At 32.3% G+C, this 23,021-nt stretch overlaps 2 protein-coding genes across 2 annotated transcripts in view; one reads left to right on the top strand and one right to left on the bottom strand.

Moving 5' to 3' along the window:
- Positions 1-667, top strand: part of LOC148598365 (uncharacterized) — a 5,977-nt gene extending 5,310 nt beyond the window's left edge. The window contains exon 7 of the mRNA XM_088560862.1: positions 55-667. Within this exon, the coding sequence (XP_088416988.1) occupies positions 55-422 (368 nt within the window). The 3' untranslated portion in view covers positions 423-667. The remainder of the gene's footprint in view (positions 1-54) is intronic.
- Positions 665-22,935, bottom strand: LOC148598364 (uncharacterized). Its single transcript, XM_088560858.1, has 9 exons — positions 22,660-22,935; positions 22,041-22,093; positions 20,106-20,797; positions 19,079-19,213; positions 17,787-17,914; positions 14,526-14,618; positions 12,695-12,907; positions 10,940-11,008; positions 665-8,422 (listed from the first exon to the last, which is right to left on the bottom strand). Exons 1-9 carry the CDS (start codon positions 22,795-22,797, stop codon positions 8,324-8,326), a joined length of 1,620 nt encoding a protein of 539 aa, XP_088416984.1. The 5' UTR covers positions 22,798-22,935; the 3' UTR covers positions 665-8,323.
- Between the last annotated feature and the right edge of the window lie 86 nt (positions 22,936-23,021).

Below are 23,021 nucleotides of genomic sequence, written 5' to 3'. Positions count from 1 at the left end.
AATTTTATTTTAATAATTTTTAATAATATGTATTTATCTTTGTTTTAATTTCAGATGACTGGAATAAAGCTTTTAAACAAGAAGCGTTAAACCCTTTCAATATTGCAGTTGCTTTAGCAGTATTGGAGCGAAAGAAAGCCCAAGTTCCACAGGTAGGAGTGTTGAAGGGAGGAGATGAAGAAGTTAAAGGTGTAAAGGAAGGAGAGGGCAAGGGAGATGGAGAGAGTGGTGGTGCAGGAGGAGGAAAGGTGACGGAAGGTGAGGAGAGTGGCATTGCCGGGGAAGGAGATGAGGCAGAAAACGGAGATGTTGCCGGTGCAGGGGAAAATGTTGCGGACGGCGGAGTAGGTGATAACGCTGGAGTAGAAAAGAGGACGGAAGACAGAGAAATTTACGGCAGAAAGCGCATGTATGTATGGTGATAGTGGAAGTCTCAGCGGCGATGATGAAAATTTGCTATGTATTCAAGGAAAACTTAACTTGAAAAAAGCGAAAAGTAAAGATTTTCAGTAAATACAATAAACAATTCTAAACCAACCCAGACGAACACCGACACTATCAAGTAAATGTATATGAATCCATAAAATTTATCGTTTTAGTATCTTGATATTATTGTCTTTTTCTTCTTTTTTAAGTATTATATGATAAAGATAAATTAACTATATAATGTTGCATTTTCATTCATGAGGTCTAGTGTAAGTCATGACGCACACTCATTGGTATATTTTGTACAAAGGATCAATATCAGTATATTACAAGCAAAAATATATTTTGCAACTGAAAACTTTCATCGACAATTTACAATGTGTGGTGTTCAATAGATAACAGTGGTATGACATATACAAAACAAAACAAACTTTTTTTATATATATTTGCAATACACACGTTGTTGCTTTGTGTGAAGGTCCTTTAAACATATTGGGTTCACAATATATATTCTTTAGTAATCTTGACAACAAATGCAACGAACTCAGAACAGTGTCTGATGTTCGAGGCTCGGTTTAAAACTTTATTTTTATACTATACTTGCTTTTTGTTAAAACAAAATGTAACAATATCCCTACGTATATCTTTACTTCCACCCGTACACTAAATATTGTATTTTTTCTATAAAGTAGCAGTCTTTGTAAGAATCATGTAAATTCTGTAAAATGTGATACACCCAAAAAGGCTGCATATTTTTATTTTTGTTATTAAGTTGCTTAATAGATCTATATGATGAAATGTATAATTATTCATTCCAATCTGTCTGCTCTTAGGTGAAAATTCACATTGAAAATCTAACAGTTTTTATTGTATTTTAGTGTCATTTACAGTGTTATCTCCCTTACTTTTGAATTCCACGGAACATTCTATGGAATTTTTATCTTCTATGAACAAGGGTGAAAAGCTACATGTTAATTTCTGTTTAATTACACATTTTAAAAAAAATATCAAAAATAAAAATAAGTAGGCTTTCCAACCAAGAATTACATTTTGCATGACTCTTAGCTGGAGTACTACTTAAAAAAAAGAAAAAAAAGTTATGAATAATCTGTTTGCGTATCTTACAGAATGTAATATTGTAGCCTAATATGAGCTAATCGTTGGATAACATGTATGTGCGCCATGTTAATATGACCTGGACAAACAAGCATTGCATACTAGTTTATAATCTAGCATATTTACAATATCATTGAATATTAAATTTTTAAAACATATCATCGTCAACATTGTCTATAGAATACGTATTTATTCAGATGACAATCCACAGACGTTATCAATTCTTGATATTGCATGTTATCACAAGATCAGCTCTAACTTGTATGTGCATTAGCTAAAACTAAAAAGCATTAATGAAGTAAACCCTGGTTTTGGCGGCATTTGTAAATGTTCAACGGATGTCCCCTCAATTTAAACTACGATATTCATTATATTATTTTCTTATACATTGTGTACTTGTCATATTTCATTTTATTCAAAAGAGAAGCTGTAGAAATTTTTCATCCATGCATAATAATTTATTACAGTGATCGTTTTTATCGTACTCTTTTAATATCTATATAACCTTAAAAATCATCCATTTATAACAGATGAAAGAAAAATGTTAATGCATAAAAGCATTTTTGATACAAGTTTAAAAGCACTCATCATTAAATTTGTTGATTAAAATCTCAACCAAGAGTTATAATACCATATGTGTTTATTTCGGGACCAAACGGGGTTTCGGAGGTCCCACGACAAAACAATTCAGGTTACAGACCACCAATTCAACCAATGAGCATTTGGAACATACGCAAAAATAGTCCTACGCAGAAATTACCCCTGTTCCTCATAGTGCTGTGAAAAAAGTTCTCATCTTATTTAAAAAATTTAAACAGTTTCTGAAAGGAAAAACATTTCTGTACATTTTATAGGTGCATTTTGCTTCTTGTGATGTGAAGCCTAATCTCCATAATGATTTTTAAATATACCCCTATCTTGTGAAAACACTGGGATTTCCCATGCTATTTATAGACCCTTCACTTCCGGTGACCAGTACTGCACTGCAAGTCTGCTAACCCCACATGCCATTCTGAGGATTGTGAGCTGACATATGTAGAATCATGCTGATATATAGTCCTCTGCAGGTTAAAGTTAAGGTAAAGTCCAGAGAAGCCATTGAATATTGTGGAATTAGCATAGAAGCCTATGGGAAGTGGAATTAGTGGTTTTTAGCCTTAAGCTGAAGCCATGGCAAAATGAAAAGTTTCTTGAAATAGCCTTAAACTACTTGAAGATCTTGTTAACTTTGCCATGAGAGGAATACACTACAAAAATCCTTCAAAATATGCATTTTTTTAAGTTATAGGTCCAAATTATGGAAAATTGGTCTTTTTGGCTGATTTTTATGTCCTATCTTGTAAAAAGTGTAGAAAATTTAGTAAAAATATCAAATATTAAACTTTGAGGGCTATATTTACCTAAATATGGTGGTAATAAGCACTTGAAATCAAGTTTTGTGTAGATTTGAGCAAAAATTAGGTTAGAAATGAGGAAAAACTCACTTCCATTACTGCGGTTAAGGCCATATAAGCATTCCCCTATGGCAACATGGAAAATCCATTATTGAGTACTTTTTTTTGCTTTAGGTGCCCTTTACTGGTCATGTTTTAATGTGAAAACACTGTATTTACAAATTTAAAGCCAAATATATCACCTTTTGTGAAAATTTAAAGATTTAGGATTTTTGACATGTGATCAAGAAAAAGGGGGAGGCATGTCAGAAATAAATGTTTAAAAATAGACCAATTTCTCAGAAAATGATTACTTTTAAATCTATCTCTTTATTAATATTGTTAAAAAACAAGTTGTGATTGATTTTTTTTATTTGAAAAGTCAGAAAAAGTTCTTTGCAAATATTTAATGCATTTAAGTATGGTAGAATATTGTCACTTTTTTGCTCGCGCAACTTGGTTACCCTATATTCAAAAATCAAATATTTCAAAAAGTGCTTGTCACATTTCACTGAAACTTTGCAAATGCATTCAGTATGTGTGTAGGAAGATACCTGTATAGTTATTTATTTTTTCTAAGACAAAAAGTGACTCTTTAGGTTACAGACCACCAATTCAACCAATGAGCATTTGGAACATACGCAAAAATAGTCCTACGCAGAAATTACCCCTGTTCCTCATAGTGCTGTGAAAAAAGTTCTCATCTTATTTAAAAAATTTAAACAGTTTCTGAAAGGAAAAACATTTCTGTACATTTTATAGGTGCATTTTGCTTCTTGTGATGTGAAGCCTAATCTCCATAATGATTTTTAAATATACCCCTATCTTGTGAAAACACTGGGATTTCCCATGCTATTTATAGACCCTTCACTTCCGGTGACCAGTAATGCACTGCAAGTCTGCTAACCCCACATGCCATTCTGAGGATTGTGAGCTGACATATGTAGAATCATGCTGATATATAGTCCTCTGCAGGTTAAAGTTAAGGTAAAGTCCAGAGAAGCCATTGAATATTGTGAAATTAGCATAGAAGCCTATGGGAAGTGGAATTAGTGGTTTTTAGCCTTCAAGAGGACGAACAGGGGCAACTACCGATAGAATAATGAAGCCAAAATGATACTTGAAATATTAATGAGGATGTCAATAAGAGCAATAATAGAAAACAAATCTAAAATAAATGAAAAATAAATGAACCAATTGCAAAAGTGTACGAGGGTGTCTATATTTAAGTAACACATCTTTGTAAAGTTTGATAAACAAGAATAAAAAATAAAGAAGCATGGGAAGAAGTATTGGAGACGGGAAGTTGTACTTCCAATTCAATCCCCACCAGTCATATCCACAGTAAATGACAAAACGTAATATGAAGTCAAGAAATGGAATATCTTAATACATATGTTAAGTATTATATTGTAAGATTATAACCGATACATGAATACTTCTGTAAAATAAATATATTTTGAAAGAGTTTCGTATACCATAAACACTTTAAACAAGAAAGAAATTTAAATTAAGGCTATCTGACGTTGATATAAGGATTTGCATTCGCCAAATATGATACAAGAAAGATCTATCAGTATATATGAATAGGAACTAATTCATCTATAAACGATGCCAGCGGTTCAGCAAAAATTCGAAACTGCCTAAGTCGCTGTCAAAATAAAGACTGAACAACTCTTTACTTCGCTCAATTCGATGAGGATTGTGAGCATAAACAAAAAGTATAACCATTGACATGGTTTGTATTTATACTCTTTGACAAAAAAAAAATAAAGATATACATGTATATACTTACTATACAACAGTCTATATGACAATGGTTAATATTTACAACTCTTTAATGGCATTAATTTCCTATCTATACCATATACCATTCCCATTCCTCATTGAAAAAAAACTGTTCGCCCCCGTAGAATCCTCCCTGTATAATTCTTAATTAAATATTTACATAATCAATTGAAGTTTACATTTTTATACTCCTTACAACCTTTAAATTGTTATTAATAAATGAATTTAATACATTTCTAAAAATAATTAATACTTTAATAACTAACTTCCCTATTCAAAAATCTCCATTCCACCCTACACTATCCCCATCCCCCATCCCCATCCCCACATACCATAGAATAAGAAGTCTACCCAAACATGTATTTAAACTTGGTTATTCCTTGCAAATTCTTTTCCTTAAACTAGATTAATTAGAAATTACGAAGTTACAAATGAGGGAAATCACGAATGAGTTTTAAAAATATTCAAACAGGAAACATTATATTCAGGAATATATCGGGGAACACTTTCGCTATACCTTGTATAACTTGTTTTGGGGTAGCCAGCAGTTGTGGTGGGAGAGTTTTTCCGTCATTCATTGAAAACCCATGGGTGGTCTTGAGTTGACATTTTTCATTTGGTTGGGATTGTCATCCATTCTCGTTATATTTATATACAGTTACATACTAATTCCTAACTTATTAGCATAATTTTCTGTAGTATAACAGTTCATTTATGAACTAATAAGGGTGTGACCCACCAACTCCATCAGCCAAAAATTGTTCACCTTCACGCCTACAGCAGCAAAAAATCTATGCAAAAAAGAAGGAACAGTTTCAACTTCTAGAGCACTTGTTAGCTTTGAAAATAATTTATTTTGTGGAGTCTTAAAGTGTACATCAAATTCCTTTGTATTACAAGTATTTCTTTGATCGATTTGGATTAACTAAGTATTAAACTAACATTTGCTTAGCTATGATATGACTTAATGAATTCACAATCACATATAACAATAAACATATGATTGGATTTAAAATCTTGTCCATCATCTCATAGACCAAAATTTGTTATGTGACTGAGATGTTATCAAACTTTCCTAATGACTTCCTTGTTGAATTTTGATACTAAAATTAAATTGTAAGGAATGACGGTAATATTTTATCGGTCAATTTGAAATATCTTCAATGCCCGTGTTGCACATTTGAATATAACCTGCTACGTAAAAATAAAAAAAGCTATTCCTAAAATAAATAGTAAACTAACATCTGCTTAGCAATGATATGACTAAATAAATTATTAATCACATGTAACTATAAACAAATAAGCAAATGAAAAATAAAAATATTGATAATAATGATAATACATAAATTCAAGCAACTGAAAGTGAAATAACTCCGCAACAATTTGTATTTTAATGTTTTTTTTTCTCTTTTAATCTGATTTTTCTTCTGTTTTGTTTACTTCCTTAAAAGTACAGAGATATAGTTTGGCATGTCTTACTCTGAACATCAAATATTAATTTAAATTTCATGGCAAAGCTATCTGAAATAAAATTTAAAAGCAGAAATGATATTGGAATAAAAGAAAGTTTTTCATTTACAACAATGTGACTGACCATTGATAAAAATTGAAATAATCATTAAAAAATACAAATGCCCAACCAAACAGCATCAAAATAAAAAAAAATAATAATAAAAAAATAAAGTCTGTAATTAATGTTCTCTTTTCTTCATGGTTAAATTTAGATTTTAACACACTCCTGAAAGCTTAATGTATGTTACAAACAAATCAGTATAACTTTATTCAATATTGATCTAATTAAATTCCTTTGCACCACAAATCTTGCCACGAATAATGACTGTAAAACTGCTTTTTTGCTCTTGATAGTTAAATTTATATTTTAACAAACTCCCTAAAGCTCATTTGTTCAGCGCTCATTAGTAACTTTCTCAAGTTGAGAAATAACCAAAACTACTCCTGTCTACAAGATAATATAAATGTTGCTTATTTCTGCCACTTTCTACATAGTGAATAAGGGTAACAACGAAATTACTGAACCCTAATCCGATCCATAATCAAGCCAAGTTAAAATTAAATCAGACAAAATAAATACTTACGGAGTATCAAAATAATTGAAAAATAAAAATGGATGTAACCTGTTACAGAGAATACTTTTTAACAAGCATTGTAAAAATTATGTCACTAGTGCGTGAAATATATTGAAAATACAGTTAAGTTTGTAAATGCTTATTTGTATTTATTTGAAAATAGCGAATATAAAAAACACAGCTAAAAGATGCTATTCTTATATAAAAGGTTACAGAAAATACAGCACGGTTTACATTTTCCATATTCTGGTAAAAACATGTTAAATTATATGTCCATTTAAATGACAACATAGTTTAAGGTCCATTGTTACTAATTCAATGAAGTATTTTACTTGCCAAAACTGGTATTTACTTTTGGCTACCCCAGTTCAACAATGTCAGAAGTAAAAGTCAACCAACTGTAAAATCTAGGAATCTAAGAATTTTCATGTGAAATTTATTTCAAATCAAAGGCCGTACAAGAGATGAAAAAAGGAAATAACTACAGATACATGTAACATTTGCTCAAACCCTGCTAAAAATTTACAAGCTTTTTTTATCAAAAGGTGGGGTACTGACTCACCTGAGAAAATTTTCATGTGAACTTTATTTAAAATCAAAAGGGGTGTAAAACAAAAAGACGATAACTTCAAGTACATGTAACATTTGCTCAAACACTGCTCAAAATTTACTTATTTTCTATCAAAAAATGAGGTTCTAACTCACCCTTCAGAAAAAAATCCCTGGATATGCAAAAGATGTTGACGAGGATGGGGGTACAAAATATTAAAAGGATGTGCTGATAAAACCAATCAACAGTATCGTCTTGACAATTTTCGATACATCATAATTTGACTAGAATGTACACATTTAAGTCTGTAACAACAAAAAATCTGAATATCATTATCTAATAAAAAAAACCTTGATATATCATATTTTTGAAATGGTCCTACAGATAATATTGTTTCTTGTGTATAAAACTGAATCAAACTATTCAGAAACACTTTAATATACCAGATTACAATACAGAGCATTTTCTAAAAATACAATGTACCAGTAGTTACAATTCAAGATTCAAGAACTTTTATTAGTGTATAGCAATGTAATTTTCCCATAGAAAGCAATGCAACATCTGTGTTCAATAAATTTCCATATTGCACTAATGCAAATATAGTTAAAATTTCTCATATTTTCGTGGTGTGGTTAAATATACTTCTTGTATAATTCATATTACATTTTCCACTTCATGCATATTTTAATTTTTGTACTATACTACAATCAAATCACATAAAAATATTGCAATATTGTCTGATTTTACAGTGCAGTGGTTCACATTTTCTATGTGATTTAATGCTTCACATTTTCTATGTGATTCCATGCTTCACATTTTCTATGTGATTCCATGCCTCACATTTTCTATGTAATTACAGGCTTCATATTTTCTATGTAATTCCATGCTTCACATTTTCAATGTAAATCCATGCTTCATATTTTCTATGTGATTTCATCCAATATTAAACGAGAAGCAAATGCAATAGAGAAAGCAAATACCACTCCAACAATAGCATTGTAGTTCAAGGAGAAGTTGAATACCTGGAAATATGAAAAAAAATACAATCAGCTGGAGATGGCAAAGAATGAGATCTTTAAACTGCAAAGTACAAGGTAAGCCCATGTTCATCTTTAGAGTGTTTCAAGTCCTATCATTTGTTGGAAAACAAAATTAAACTAGAAAAAATGTCAGCATGCTCGCTAACTTGATACCACTCACTACCCCCTCCCTATTTGATAACATGCATCTTCAGACCTCTAAATTGGTTTGGATCAAAATCTAAAATAGGTGGTGCACAAAAAAGGAAGGATTAAGCTTCCTCACATCCGATAAAACAGTTTAACAATTAACAGCTTTGTCATGAGCACATGATACCCTGTGATCTTGTGAAAAAAAAAATCAAAGACTGAAGTCTTCAAAGTCGCTAATCGTAAAATATTCTTCTACCAATTTTAGCTTACTTTCAATATCCGAAGTGGCAAGAATGTGATATTCTCTAAAATTGGGTGACTTCTGCTAAAATCTCGGTTCCCTTGATATGATTGCGTACTCTTTCATAACCATGATGACCCAAATTACCCGGTACCAGATCAATGTTCAATTCTAACCAATCAATTCATGTAAACATCTTGTTCCCATACAAGCAAGAAACACACATACAACACACATGTATGATATTTAAGAGGTGCATTTCTATCTCATATGAAGCTAGAACTACCACGGGATGGCTGTAAACACGGCACAGATCTGCAGCATTACATGGAGTATAAATATATAATTAAGCAAATCATATGTGAATATAAAGTACTGAAATAACGAGTGCAAGAAGTCGCTAACAATATTATCAACCTAAAAATGTAATAAACATTTTTGGAATAATTTGTGTTTGTACATGATGTTCTCATAATCCAATAAAGCATTTTAGTTTTCATACTTCATTTGGACGAATGCACAAGCAAACTGACATTAAAAAAAAAATGATTAAAGAGGACACATTAACTTAGCAAAACTGTTTTGCATAGCAACTTTGTCAAAAATATATCATATATCAGAACACGCAGTAGACATTGCTAGTTTGATGATTCTGTCCTTATATTCCCAAATTTCTTTTCATTTTCAGGTTTATTTAAGGATTTTGATATAGATGAATAAAGCAGATTTTCCCTACTTTATTTTCAAATAATAAGAAAAAATATCCCTTATTCAAATATAACAATGTCAGGCAAGTACAGTCTATATGTGTCAGTCCCTGTAAAAATCAGGCAGTAAGTGAAACATGGAATGAAAAACCCCATAATTTTGTTAGTGTAATTTGACTATTTGCACCATCGGAATCAAGGAAAACAGACAAGATTTTCCATATCATGCTGGATCATTGAGTTACATTTCATTGAAATGCACCGAAAATGAACAATTCAAGAGCAGATAACTCTGCCAAAAATCTCAGTTTCCTAACATTCTATTGAAAAATTTCTGAGTAAAGCCATTGATGCAGAGATCAAATAATGGTCTTTTCAAATAGAGAAAGTATACTTGAGTGATATTATATTGTCAGATACATGGGGTTTTGACATGCAGGTTTCTGATTTTTCCCATTTTGCCTGATTCTTACAGGGACTGACACTTAATTCTTCTTATCAACCGAAATTAATATGTAAATTCTTATAACATTTTGTATAAACATGTAACTCATTTCCATGTGCATACCTGTTAACCTTCCCACATTAGAGGGAGATTCCCACAATACCAATGTAACATTTTGAATCTCCTACATAAAAATGTAAGATTTTTGGACATTACTATATTTTCTGTGAAAAAAACTAAATAAATGAATTTTTACATAATAAATAAAAAAATTCTTACATGCAACAGTGTCTACCACATTAACTGTTCCAAAGGTTAACACAAGGTATTGGTCTTAATAAAAATCAGTCAGAAGGTGATTCATGTATGTTCAAAACCTACCAAATTCACTTTTATTTCTTGTTCAGAAACAGGTACAGAAGACATAACCAGTTATAGTTTTTAATTTGGGTGTTGCAATTTTGATTTTCATAAAATTTATATAGACTGACATGATATCAGCATTTTGCAAGAGTTATCGTTCTTGATTTGGCCTGATTTGGTTGATTTTAGTTAGTATAAATGTATGATTTTTTCAAAAGTACAGATCTGAATATGGAAAGGACAGCTGTTATATAAAAATATAGCATATGTTGATTGAAAAAGAATTCAGTCTTTCCGAAAGTTTGTCTGACCGTTTGATATCACTGGTAAAAATGTGACATGACTGGTAAAAAAAATCTGGAACGACAGACCGGGACTCCGGAAAATTTCTGATATTAGTCATTCTTGATTCAGGTCAAAATAAATGGTAAAACTTGGTCTGGTCCTCAAAATAGTATGTCATCAAAGGGCCGAATGTCTCGAAAAAAAAAAAAACTGAACCTTTGGAAAGACTGGCATTGTTTGTTCAGAGGGTTTTTCTTAACACTTTGATATGGGCCATGTCTGAATTTAATATGGACTGGTAATTAAATACAGAAGAAAATACTTACTTGCATCTGTAATGGTTGTAAAGTCAGGAACTGTAGAAGTTTCAGTCTTTCTGTGGTCGGACAAATACACTGCAATACACCATTATACATTAACAAACATTTCTCCCACTCTAAGCTGGTGATTTAAAATAAAATGCATACAACATTTTAATCACTTGGCGGTGATTAAATTTCTGTGAGAGTTTTCCTGTCTTATACCATGTATACAATGCCCAAGTTTTTTTTTACAGATTTCATTGGAGAAACTGATTCTCCTTCAACCTATCATTAATCAAAATTATATCTCCACTATCTCTAGTTAAATTCAGATTTTTATATTCTCACTGAAGTTTGCATGTTGAAAACTCAATTTTTACAATATAGAGTAGAAAAAATAATTCAAACCACTCAAGAAGATTCTACAAGCATACATCAGGTAAACAATTGGCAATACTTGACCTTTTGCACTACACTTTTAAAAATAATCTCTGACCCAGAACTTCTTGAACTATTTGCAGTAATGTAGCAGTCCATATAACTTAAACAGTCCAATTTACCAGAGGCCACAGGCCAGTTACTAAAAGTTATAATTTTTTTATTACCAGAAATAAAGAATAATAACTCCTCCAAGAATTTGGATGCAAATAGGGGAGCAAAGAAAAAAAGTAATGGTGAAAAATTCAACCACTTTTACTATTCTACATTACAATAAACTGTTTCAGATTCCCCCAGTTACTGCATGTGAGGTTTTACGAAGTCTGAGTAGTTCCAATATATCAATTAATCTGACAAATTAAGTATAAGAATTTGTAAGAATCAAACAAATTCTGTAATATCTGATACACCCCAAAAAAGTCTACACATTTTTATTTTTGTTTCTAAGTTTCTTGTAGGTCTATATGATGAAATGTATGATTATTAATTCCAATCCTTCTGCTCTTAAGAGATAATTCACATTGAAAACTCAATGCTTCAGTATCATATTATAATGTCATTTAATCTCCCTAAATTTTGAATTATACAGTACATTCTATGTAATTCATATCTCTTATGAACACGGGTTCTATGAAAATCAACATGTTATTTTCTGTTTACTTAAGCATTTTAAACATAATATCAAAAATAAAAATATGTAGGCTCTCAAACAATGTATCACATTTTGCATGATTCTTAGCTTGAGTGCTACTTTACAAAAATGTGCTAGACAGTGTGCAGCTTTAAGATGCAACAGTATTTATTATATAATTACACCAATACTACAAATATTAGGATTCATGCCATTGCAATTAAGATTCAGAGACAAGTTTCAATGGAAAGGATCGTACATCAACAAATAACACCAGATATATTTTAAGAACCATTCTGTGTAAGAATCAGGCAAAGGGTGGCACATTATAATTCTTGATTTGGTCTTTTTTGCCCAAAATATATTCAATGCACATAGAAAACAACTGAAAAGCTATTCAAATTTATCCTGAAGTATCAGTGATATAGATATTAATATATGGAAAAAGTCCAGGAAAATTTTCTCACCTTTTTATCATTCCAACTAAATTTGACCTATCAATATTTTAAAAAGGAAAATTTTACAAACACACTGATGGTTATTTCTGAAGGTTATGAGGTATAAACACTTAGATTATGCAATAAAATCTCAATTTTTTTTCTTCATGTGCACACCTTACACAAATTTTGCCTGATTCTAAGACAGAGAAGTACTTAAAAGACAAGGAAAAAGTATCATATATCACTACAAATATACAAGATTTAACTAACCCTGATCATTCTTTGACCTTCACCATTGACCTCTGCAAAGGCTGATGCTAGTAACAGGAGAAGAAACAATGGCACTATGCACTCCAGTATGGCAAAGATTTCCACAGCATGTGACAACCAGGTGATCACATAATCACTGATCCATAAACATATAAAGAATATCCAGCTTCCTAGCCATCTCTGAAGGTACCTAGATGTCACTCGCATTCGTTTCTAAAAAATAGATGTATTGTTTTCATAGGTTTCTATTAAATAGACAATAACTGGGAGGTAGACCTAGGTTAAGGCATACAACTCTTACAAATGATTGGAACGTTTGTATTCAGCATTTCATATCAATCTCATGTAAGCATCAAAGTAACTCAGACTGATTCATTTTGTTTCAAAAGAAAGCTTGGGTTTTGGGAAAATTGAATATGATACCAACATATCACTGATTTCAAGTTATTGCCCTTACCCTTGGTCTACCTCTTTTAGTCAGCTTATAAATATTCTTCATAATTTTAGAGTCCGAAGGATATTCCTTGAACTGGGAATGTTCTTTGATATAACATCATATAAGATCTAAAGTAAAAAAAAAAACCTTTTTCATGCCTTTTTTTAAATAATATGAGGAACTGGTGAAACGTTTTAATGCTCTCAAAGAAATAATAACTAAAAACAGTTTGATTATTTTTGTCAGCTCTGATTTGATATATCATACTCATAACCTTCAAATATGGAAAATTTTGTAATGATATACCATTTCAATTGTCCTAAAGCTTTATCCTAATTGTCACTGTCTAAAATGTCTAAGGGCAGAAATCTCCACCGGCATTCATAAGGAATTATAGGTAGTCATGATCTGAAAGTTTTTGGGTCGAATTGTCTGGCATAGGTAAACATTATGGTTCTTATAAACTGTGAAACATCTTAAAAGATTTCTTTAATTTCCTTTAATTTCATTTCATTCTGTTTCAATTTGTATTGTTTAATTTTGTTTTTATTTCGTTTTGATTCACTTTTCGATTTATTTTGTTTCGATTCTTTTTTAATCAATTCTTTTTGTTTCATTTTGTTTCATTATCATTTTGCAATTTTTGAGTACCCAAGAATTATGGGTAATATTGATGACGTAATTTTCGTAAACATCTGGACGCCATACTGCAGGCTATTTCGGCCAACCCTATCTTGGATAAGCTATAATGATTTGATTTGTGTTTAATCATCAAAACTAGCAAATATTTTCTGAGACTGGTTTGGTTCTCAATCGCATTTACAAAGTATACGCAAATGAAGCTGCCATGTTGCTGTTTTTCAGCTCCTGAAAATGAACATACAATCCAGATATTGATGCTTTTTTTGGCCATAAATATGCAGAACCAAGTTGTTAATACAATCATTAACATTCCCTTCAAGAGCCAATTAAATGCAGTATAATACATAGTAATATTTTAATTTCTATGAAAATCTAAATAGTTCAATGTTATCAAGCAACACTGTCAAATTATACTGAAACAAGTATGTAAATTACAAATGATGCTATAGACTGACATTTGATGTCAATCAATCTATGTTGAAAGAATGTTGATTTAATATTAAAAAAGCAATATCTTGATATTAATTTTTGTCTTTTGGTGTTTTTTTAATTTAAATGTAAGAACTGTTTTCAATTGTATGTTAGAGTATTGGATAATAATGACTTTGGGTTGGTTTATGCTGCAGCATAAACTGCTGCACAGTTTATTCAACATTAACCAACCAAAAGTAATTTATTTCCAATAAGCAAACCAGCAATCGAAAACCTTAAAAAATGGCTAATGACTTTTTATGCCATGTATATTATACTTACCGATATTTTCCAGTAAGAACTAAGAATTTCTTCATTGGTCAGTATTACGGATTTGTTCTCTCTGTAACTGTCAAAATCTACCTCACCATTTGACTGTTACATAAATACACAATATCATTAATTAATTACAAATTCTGAGCCTGAATTCAATTGCAAAGTAACTCATATTTCTTACAGTGTAATTTCTATTTGAACTCATTTTATTTCCCTATTTTAAGGGAATGACTGAGCCACCAGTTGGTACATGTAATTAAATTTTTGTGAGACATTTCCTGCCAGTCTTCATTTCCCAAGTTTTACATATTTCATGCAAGAAACCAATTGTACTTAAACCAGTTTAAACTAATATTCCACTCTCTATGGTAAAATATAATTTTTAACATGCATGCTAAAACCCAGCCATGTTGAAGAGTAATCAAGGGAACCAAGATTATATTGGTAATCAAAAGAATGTAATCCAGGGACAAAGACCAGACATGGAAAACAGACATTCACAACAAAGAACATAAAGTAACTAAAATCATACATACAAAGTAACAAAAGTAAACGAGCAACTCGGACTCCACTAAAAACTGGGAGCATGGACCAGGTGCACCGGTAGGGTAAGCGTTCTCTGCTTTTCTAGAAACACCCGCCGAGTTGCTCATAAAAAGTCAAGCCCAAGGTAGACAAACGAGGAAAGGAAAACTATGACCTGTTGAATACATCAGTTCTCATGGTGCTGATGGATACACCATAACAATCCACGAGTTCACGATGACGACCATAAAACTTCTGTAGTGATGACTTCAATCTTGTAGCAACATAACCCTGTTCCAGAAGCCTATTTGTTAGAGTTCTAGCGCGATACAAAAAGTCTGCGTAGTTTCGGCAAGCTCTGGCATAACGTATGAGTTGTGATATGAACACTCCATACACAGGAGCCGAAGGGATGTTGCCACAGATGAAAAGAAAGTTAACAATTCTGAATGAAAAGTCATCACGTTTGTCGTAAAGTTTGGTCAATAGTTTTCCTTCACCATCGATTTCTAAGTGTAGGTCAAGATATGAGACTGACTTCACAGTGTCTGTAGTATCCTTTATCTCAAGTCCTTTTGGGTAGATGGAATGTATCAAATCCCCGAAATTAGGATTGTTTAAAGATAATACGTCATCTATATAGCGGAAACTGAGATTGAAGGATCTAGCCAAACGATATTCTTTATTTCTGATTAGATCAGCTATAAAGTCAGCCTCATAAGAGTGAAGGAATAGGTCAGCAAGTAAAGGAGCACAATTTTTTCCCATTGGAATGCCGACCGTTTGTTGAAAAACATGTCCACCACACTGGACAAATATGTTGTCGATTAAAAATTCCAGCATTTTGTAAACATCTTCCTCTGTATATTTGGAAGATGATTTGGAATTATTTCTTACAAAGTATGAGGAATCTCTACCAAGAACTATATACAGTATTTGTATCTAGGTGTATCATCTTTTTTGGAAAAACAATGCTGTATAATATTTTTAAGTCGGGATTTTAACTGAGTATGGGGAATAGAAGTATACAGCGTTGAAAAATCATAGGTTTTAATGCTATTATATTCAGATAATAGTCTTGAACTGACTGTCTCCAAAAGATCTTTCGAATTTTTCAGGATCCACATTGAATTAATACAACTACGGGAGTAACAAGTGTTGTGGTAGGACTGTAGACCCTCTTTGACAGTTGTAAGTATAGAAGTTAAAAGTTTTGAAAGAGGTTTGGTGGTACATTTTGCAGATCCAGCTATGAAACGTTGTTTGTATGGATTCTTGTGAAGTTTAGGAATCCAGTACATAGACGGTAAATCACAATCATCATCCTTGGTAGAGAGACCAAAAGACGATAGCACAGATTTATGGTTTTTCACAATCTCTTCTTTGGAGAGAGTTGTAGCAGTGTAGGTCCTATCACTGCTATTATTTTCTACGTCTACCTCTGATAATAAACATTGGATATAAAACGTTTTGCAGACAAAAACAATGTTGTTTTGGGCTTTGTCTGCTGGTACGACAACATACTTGTCATGTATAGTAGACAATGTTTTTGCTACATCGGGGTCTTTGAAAACTGATGTAGCCTTGGCACTCATTGACCTACTTAAAACCTTCATTCGTTTCAAAATTAAAGACCTCACGGCCTTTAACCACTCTGACAGAGAATCAATGTCTTCTTGTTCTCATTTTATCCATTTTCTTGCATAGTCCTCGACGGCATCCATAAGAACTTTAAAGTTATAATTCCAATTTATGGAGCGTGATTCACAGTACTTGAGACATTTAGAAAGGATATTACGCAGAGATTCGTTTTCGATAATGGTTAAATCTCCCGTAACGACGTGACCAGAAGGACCATATTTGAATGGAGAGGTTTTGCAAGAACAGTCAGGTGGTTTAGCCTTGAAGTCCTCAATCTCGAGGTTCTGCAACAGCCATTTATAATTGAAAATTTTGTATGCGATGGGTGAAGTATAGGAATATGAAATAATTGGTATGCATTTGTCTTTGAAATATGGGGGAATTTTGTTGGTAACGTTTTTGTGATGGAGGATGTTAGCCAAATTAGTTGCATCTATACCTTTGTTGACAAACGGTAGTGGAAGAAATGATCATTTTTCTTCATCTTGACTTTTCACACAAACTGGTTTAAAGAGTCTGTGGAAACCAATATCCAAAATGATGGCAACAAGTCTGTATAATGATGACGTGGGTCAGAAACAGGAGTGTCAAGACTTGTTTTGTAGGGGGAGTGTAGTAGAGTGAGAGGTATAGAATAAAGTTTGGTTCTAATGTAATGAAGTCCAAGAGGTTTTTGTATGAAAGGAAGGAGACCATCTATGGAAAATCCTTATTTTATCATTTCCATTTGAGAAATGATTTATACCACTCACTACTGATGGAGGAACTATCTTTTCTACCTACATGCAGATTCTTGTTCTTAATACAATGTAGTTGGATATAAACAATGCAATTTTTTGCTTGCAATTGATATTTTCTAATTTTGTGAGCAAAAACAAATACAACATACGAGTCCTTAATTTATGGAATGGACATTCAGACAGGGTGTAATTTATACAAGTGTGAAAAGCAGCAAAATAGAATTGATACCTTGAAGCATAAATTGGTATGAAAATTCCATATACTTGTAACTCTGTAATGTACATGTGTGTGACATAAGGTGGATTCTATGTGAAACTCAATTTACATAAATTGAAGAATTTTGCACATAGATAAAAATACCTGTGAATCCGTAATGCCTGGTCCCTCCTGTATACTGACAGTTCGTTGAGATGGTTTGGTTGATTGGTTCTCAAGTACGTCATATCCATGCATACTGCTATTATCATCCCATATAAACCATTCAGAACCTGAAAGGAGAATGCACTTCTGTTCCCTTGTCATGCATTAGCTCTTACCAATTACAATACACATACATGTACTCCATACATGTACTGTATTCACCATTTATATTATATCATTTCTTGTTTAGGATCAGTCATCTAATCCAAGAGGGAACAAACAAACTGTGTAGCAACCACCTGTCTTAAAAAACTGTGATTAAAATATCAATATGTAGTACATTCTACGTAAAATAAACCTGTATCGATAGACCATATTTCTTATGTGACCATGATAATTCTCTCCCTTTGAAGGTCACTTGCATATACATGTAAACAACTAAAGATGATTAGTTTTTACACCTTAATCATACTCAGTGCTAAACCCCAATTCCTCATGCAAATCAGTACAGTATATATAAACAGCTTATTGGATTTTTCATGAGCAGTGTTGATGCCTTGTGAAATATTTCACATCTTATATAGAGTGCCTAAAAGTTAAAAAGTGGGAAAAGTATTGGTAGTGAATCAGGAATGGGTCACAGTTACTGTGAAAGTACTATTGTTCATGAGGTACCAATTTTCATGGATTTCGTGGGTAAAGTAAACGAAATATGATTCCCAACAAAAAGGATTATTTATTATAAACTGTATAACAGGATCATCAAAACCACAAATTGATGAATCCACGAACTAGTGAAAATTGATACCCAGGAATAGAAACTTGTACTTTCACGACATATGTCTACGGAGGATATTTGTTCATGATCTAAGAATCCACTCTTGCCTGATCTCAGCAGGCAATGTATTTACCCAATAGTGAAATATCCTGTATACAAACAAAGTACTAAAATCTAAATGTCAGATTTTATTTTATCAGGGTAAAAATATATTGTTTGTTTGTTTGTTGGGGTTTAACGTCCAAGCAGCAATATTTCAGCTATATTCAGACGAAGGGGAAAAATATAACCCCAGCAACTCTGTAGTGTAGGCATAACAATGCTCATTCTTCTCAATATGTCACAATTATACTTTACACCAAAACCAGAAGCTTAATAAACGAAAAACCTGTCTGTTTGAAGTCCCTTTAATTTCCAGTTTTTCTCAGTTTTTATAACACAAGTATATAGAACAACTGTCTAAACCAAACAAATAAACAGTCCTAACGAGTTCATTTAAGACAATTGTTCTCACCTGTGCCAACATTATGGCTGATGAAGTTCATACTCATTGTAGACAGTGCTCTATGGAATTTTTTTGAGTTTTCCTGGTTTATATGTTCTAATGCTCTGGCATCTTTATCTAAGGTACTAATAAATCGTCTCACCACTGAAAGTATAATTAAAAAATATTGATTAATTAATTGATAGTTCACCCTGTGTCAGACATTTTTTGCATTTCAGGATGAGAATGTTTGATCAAACAAACAGATCCTGTTTTGGAAAGTCAGTCTGACAGGCTAAACCAATCAAATAGACCCTGCTTTGAACTAGATTGACAGGCTGAGTCAATAAAACAGACTCTGTCTTGGAAAGTCTGACAGACAAAGCTAATCAAACATACCCTGCTTTGGAAAGTCTGACAGGCTGAGCTAATCAGAGACCCTGCTTTGGAAAGTCTGACAGGCTGAGCCAATCTAACAGACCTTGCTTTGTACTACACTGACAGGCTGAGCCAATCAAACAGACCCTGCTTTGGAAAATCTGACAGGCTGAGCCAATCAAGCAGACTATGCTTGGAAAATCTGACAGACTAACAGGATTTTTATTACACTAGCAATCAGAAGAAACTTATAACTGTCTTCACCTATAACATACATGTACAAAATGTCATGCCACTCAGCCACATTATTCTTACCCTTGGCCAATCAGTCATCACTCTATATCCTATTATGCCACATGCTCAATGGAGAAGCAATGACTACCTGCAATTTTAAAGTCTTTGGTGTAAAATGGCCAGGGATAAACCTGAGGACCTCCACAGGATGTCTAATTCTGACAAAACTTAATTGTTAACAGCAAAACTGTATTTTATCAAAGCAATTTATCAAATTTTAAATCATTCTGTCCAGTATTGGTAGAGAAATATTCCTTTTGAAGTTAACATTTTTTGAGTTTCTTGTAATTCTGCACAAATTTGAAAAAAAAACATTCTTTTTGAAAATGGACTTCATTTTTAATTAACATATATATATATTCATGTAGGTAAAATCTATGCTTACCAATGGTGTGAGTTCTACAAACAGCTAATAAGGTGCAGCCAACCAAAACATTCCAAGACAATGAGATAAAGGTGAATGCAACATGTGAAGAAAACAAAACATGACAGACGTAGCGATTCAATTTCAGTTTGTCACAATGTTTAGGACCAAAGTTCCTGTAAGAAACATAGGTATTGATTCCCATCACACCAATTGAAAAGAATATAAATATCCCAGCAACACTGATCTTCAAGAATGTTCTAGAATGTAGACGAACACATTCAACAAAGTTACGATTGCTAAACAGCCTTGCGGCTAGTTTTTGTGAGTACAAGCCTAAACATATCCAAATGAATCCAATTAAAACATTTGTAATGCCCATCATAACTGAGGTATTGGTCATTTTACTCTTTATATCATAAATCTGATGTGTAATGCCTGTAACACAAAATGTAAGCCCAATGATGGTTGTTACAACTTGGATAATACGCGACAGCATTGATTGTTTATCGTTAGGAGAGTATGTCACACCAAGCACGTAAACAATAATCTTCCATGCCCATCCTGGTATTTTATTGGAATAGCCAAACTTTTCGGATCTTTGTTCCTCAGTTATATCAGAGTTAAGAAAATTTGACATGTATGTTGGGTCTGCTTCGATGGAATCCAAAAAGTCTTGTTGAAAGTTCTTAGGAATCTGGTTTGTTCTTTGTCTACAAGAATGAAGGAAATTGACATTTTAAAACATCTATAATAGTTTATCGATAGCTATTTATCATTACTAAAAGATGTAACAAAACTAGGTAACTGTGAGTAATGTTCACTAAATTGGTACAGCACAATCCCTCATTATGAAACATGCACCTTCTGACCTCCAAATTGACTTATAATCAAAATCTTAAATAGAAGGTGCACAATGGGAATATACAATGAGGATTCTGTTCAAGTTTCATTAAATTTTGGTTGTTGTAAGTCTGATACATTCTACCATTTCTTCTTTTTCTCTTTGAGTGCATTACAAACACATTTTTCCTTGAGTACTCTGTCTCACTCCACTTACATGTATATATATGACATCACATAATTTTCCGGCAAAGAACAAATCCTCTTACAAAAATAAACATTTTCGGGATTCTTTACAAGTTAATTTGTATTTTTTTTATATTTATATAACTGTGGTCATTTTATGATAAAACATGTGGCAAATATCTTGCATCTAAAATTATTGCATCACATTTGTATTGTACCCTATGGGAAGTTCTTTATAATATCACATATATAAATATAACATCAGGGCAATGTGATGCTGTGTGGTCTTGGGGAGTCACTGTGTGTATATATATAGTGACTCCCCAAGACCAAACAGCATCACATTGCCCTTATGTTATATTTATATATGTGATATTATAAAGAACTTCCCATAGGGTACAATACAAATGTGATGCAATAATTTTAGATGCAAGATACTATATTGAAAATAAGGGACTACCTAGGGATGCTATCTGTTAATCTCTAATGGAGAACACTGATATAATGTGAAACCTGTCTAAACCAAAACCTGAAAAAAATCTAAAAACCTGTTCACACAAGACACTTTTAAGAATGATTTAGACAGGTTTCACTGTATCACTTGATGCAAGAAACTCACTGGATAGATTTTGGATTGAACTATATACATGTATATATGTTGTTTAGATCAAGGAATTAGTAAAGATTGGACATAATCGTTATTATTGCATTTCAATAAAAATGAATTATCAGAAGAGACACTGTACCCCCTTTCAACAAAATGCAAGGACCATAGAAAAAAGAAAAAGGACTATGCCAAAATCATTTCAAAATGCTCCACGCTTGTGCATATAAAACAGGCAGTTCAAACCATAAAATATATATCTCTTCATTCTACAACACTTACAATACTTGTGTTCTCATATTAATTATTCTATAACTGTGTACCTGTGACTGTCATAAGAAGTGTCTGCTTGGCTGTTTGATGTGGACACCTTGTTCTGAAATACAGGTACACAACAAGATATTATGCCTGCAAGCTCATGAAAACATTCCCCTCCTTCATGCACTTGCATGGACTCGTACTTAACTTTTTTAAGTTAGATATTTTTCCTCACAAAAACAATATTTCTTTAACCTATCTTACTCCAGCAATGAAAGAGGTAGCTGCAAAATCGTAGCTCTTGATCTTTTTTTTTTATTTTGCGATCTAACGTTAAGAAAATACAGAAAAATAGTTAGAGCTACGTTTTGCAGCTAGGTAGTCTCGGAAGCTAGTTTTCAAAATTTATAAATCTGCATCTTCTGTAAAAGCAGCTAATAATACTCATGATATCTAAATTAGTATTAATCCCTTTCGGGATTCGGCTCTGGAAATATTTTGTGTGGTGAAAACAAAAAAAAATATCTCCAGCGCCGAATCCTAAAACTGGCAAAAGAGATTACATTAGAATTATCAGCTGCTTTTACATATATATGATTATCATACAAAATCGATTTCATTTGCAAAACTTTAAAAAAAAATATAATAATAATCAACAATTTCTATAATTGAATATTCATTTACACTTGGTTTAAGATGCTGATCATCAATTTTTCTCCCATAACTGTCCACAGAGTTGATGGAGGCAGTTGATGATGCATCGAAATCAATGGAGATATACGGATTGGTGACAGGACCTGTTGCAGCGTCAGTCTCATTCATAATGAAGTTCTTAATTAGTTTTCATCAGCCTCAGTCTACTAATATAAACAGATTCATTAAGACCTGGAAATGATTCATTCCATTTTCATTTGTCAACTCCCACATATTTTTTTGCGTCAAATTATCTCCCTTCCCAAGCGTCATCGACTGAAGTGTTGATTTAATGGTGTTCTCTACGACGTCCGCGCTCAAATGACAATAATGCACTTTTACTGTAAAATCAA

The sequence above is a fragment of the Perna viridis genome, chromosome 14 (genome assembly GCF_037379345.1).
Source record: "Perna viridis isolate PV_CMFRI_1.1 ecotype Kerala chromosome 14, ASM3737934v1, whole genome shotgun sequence".
NCBI classification, from domain to species: domain Eukaryota; kingdom Metazoa; phylum Mollusca; class Bivalvia; order Mytilida; family Mytilidae; genus Perna; species Perna viridis.
This window is presented reverse-complemented; position numbering and strand designations above follow the sequence as displayed.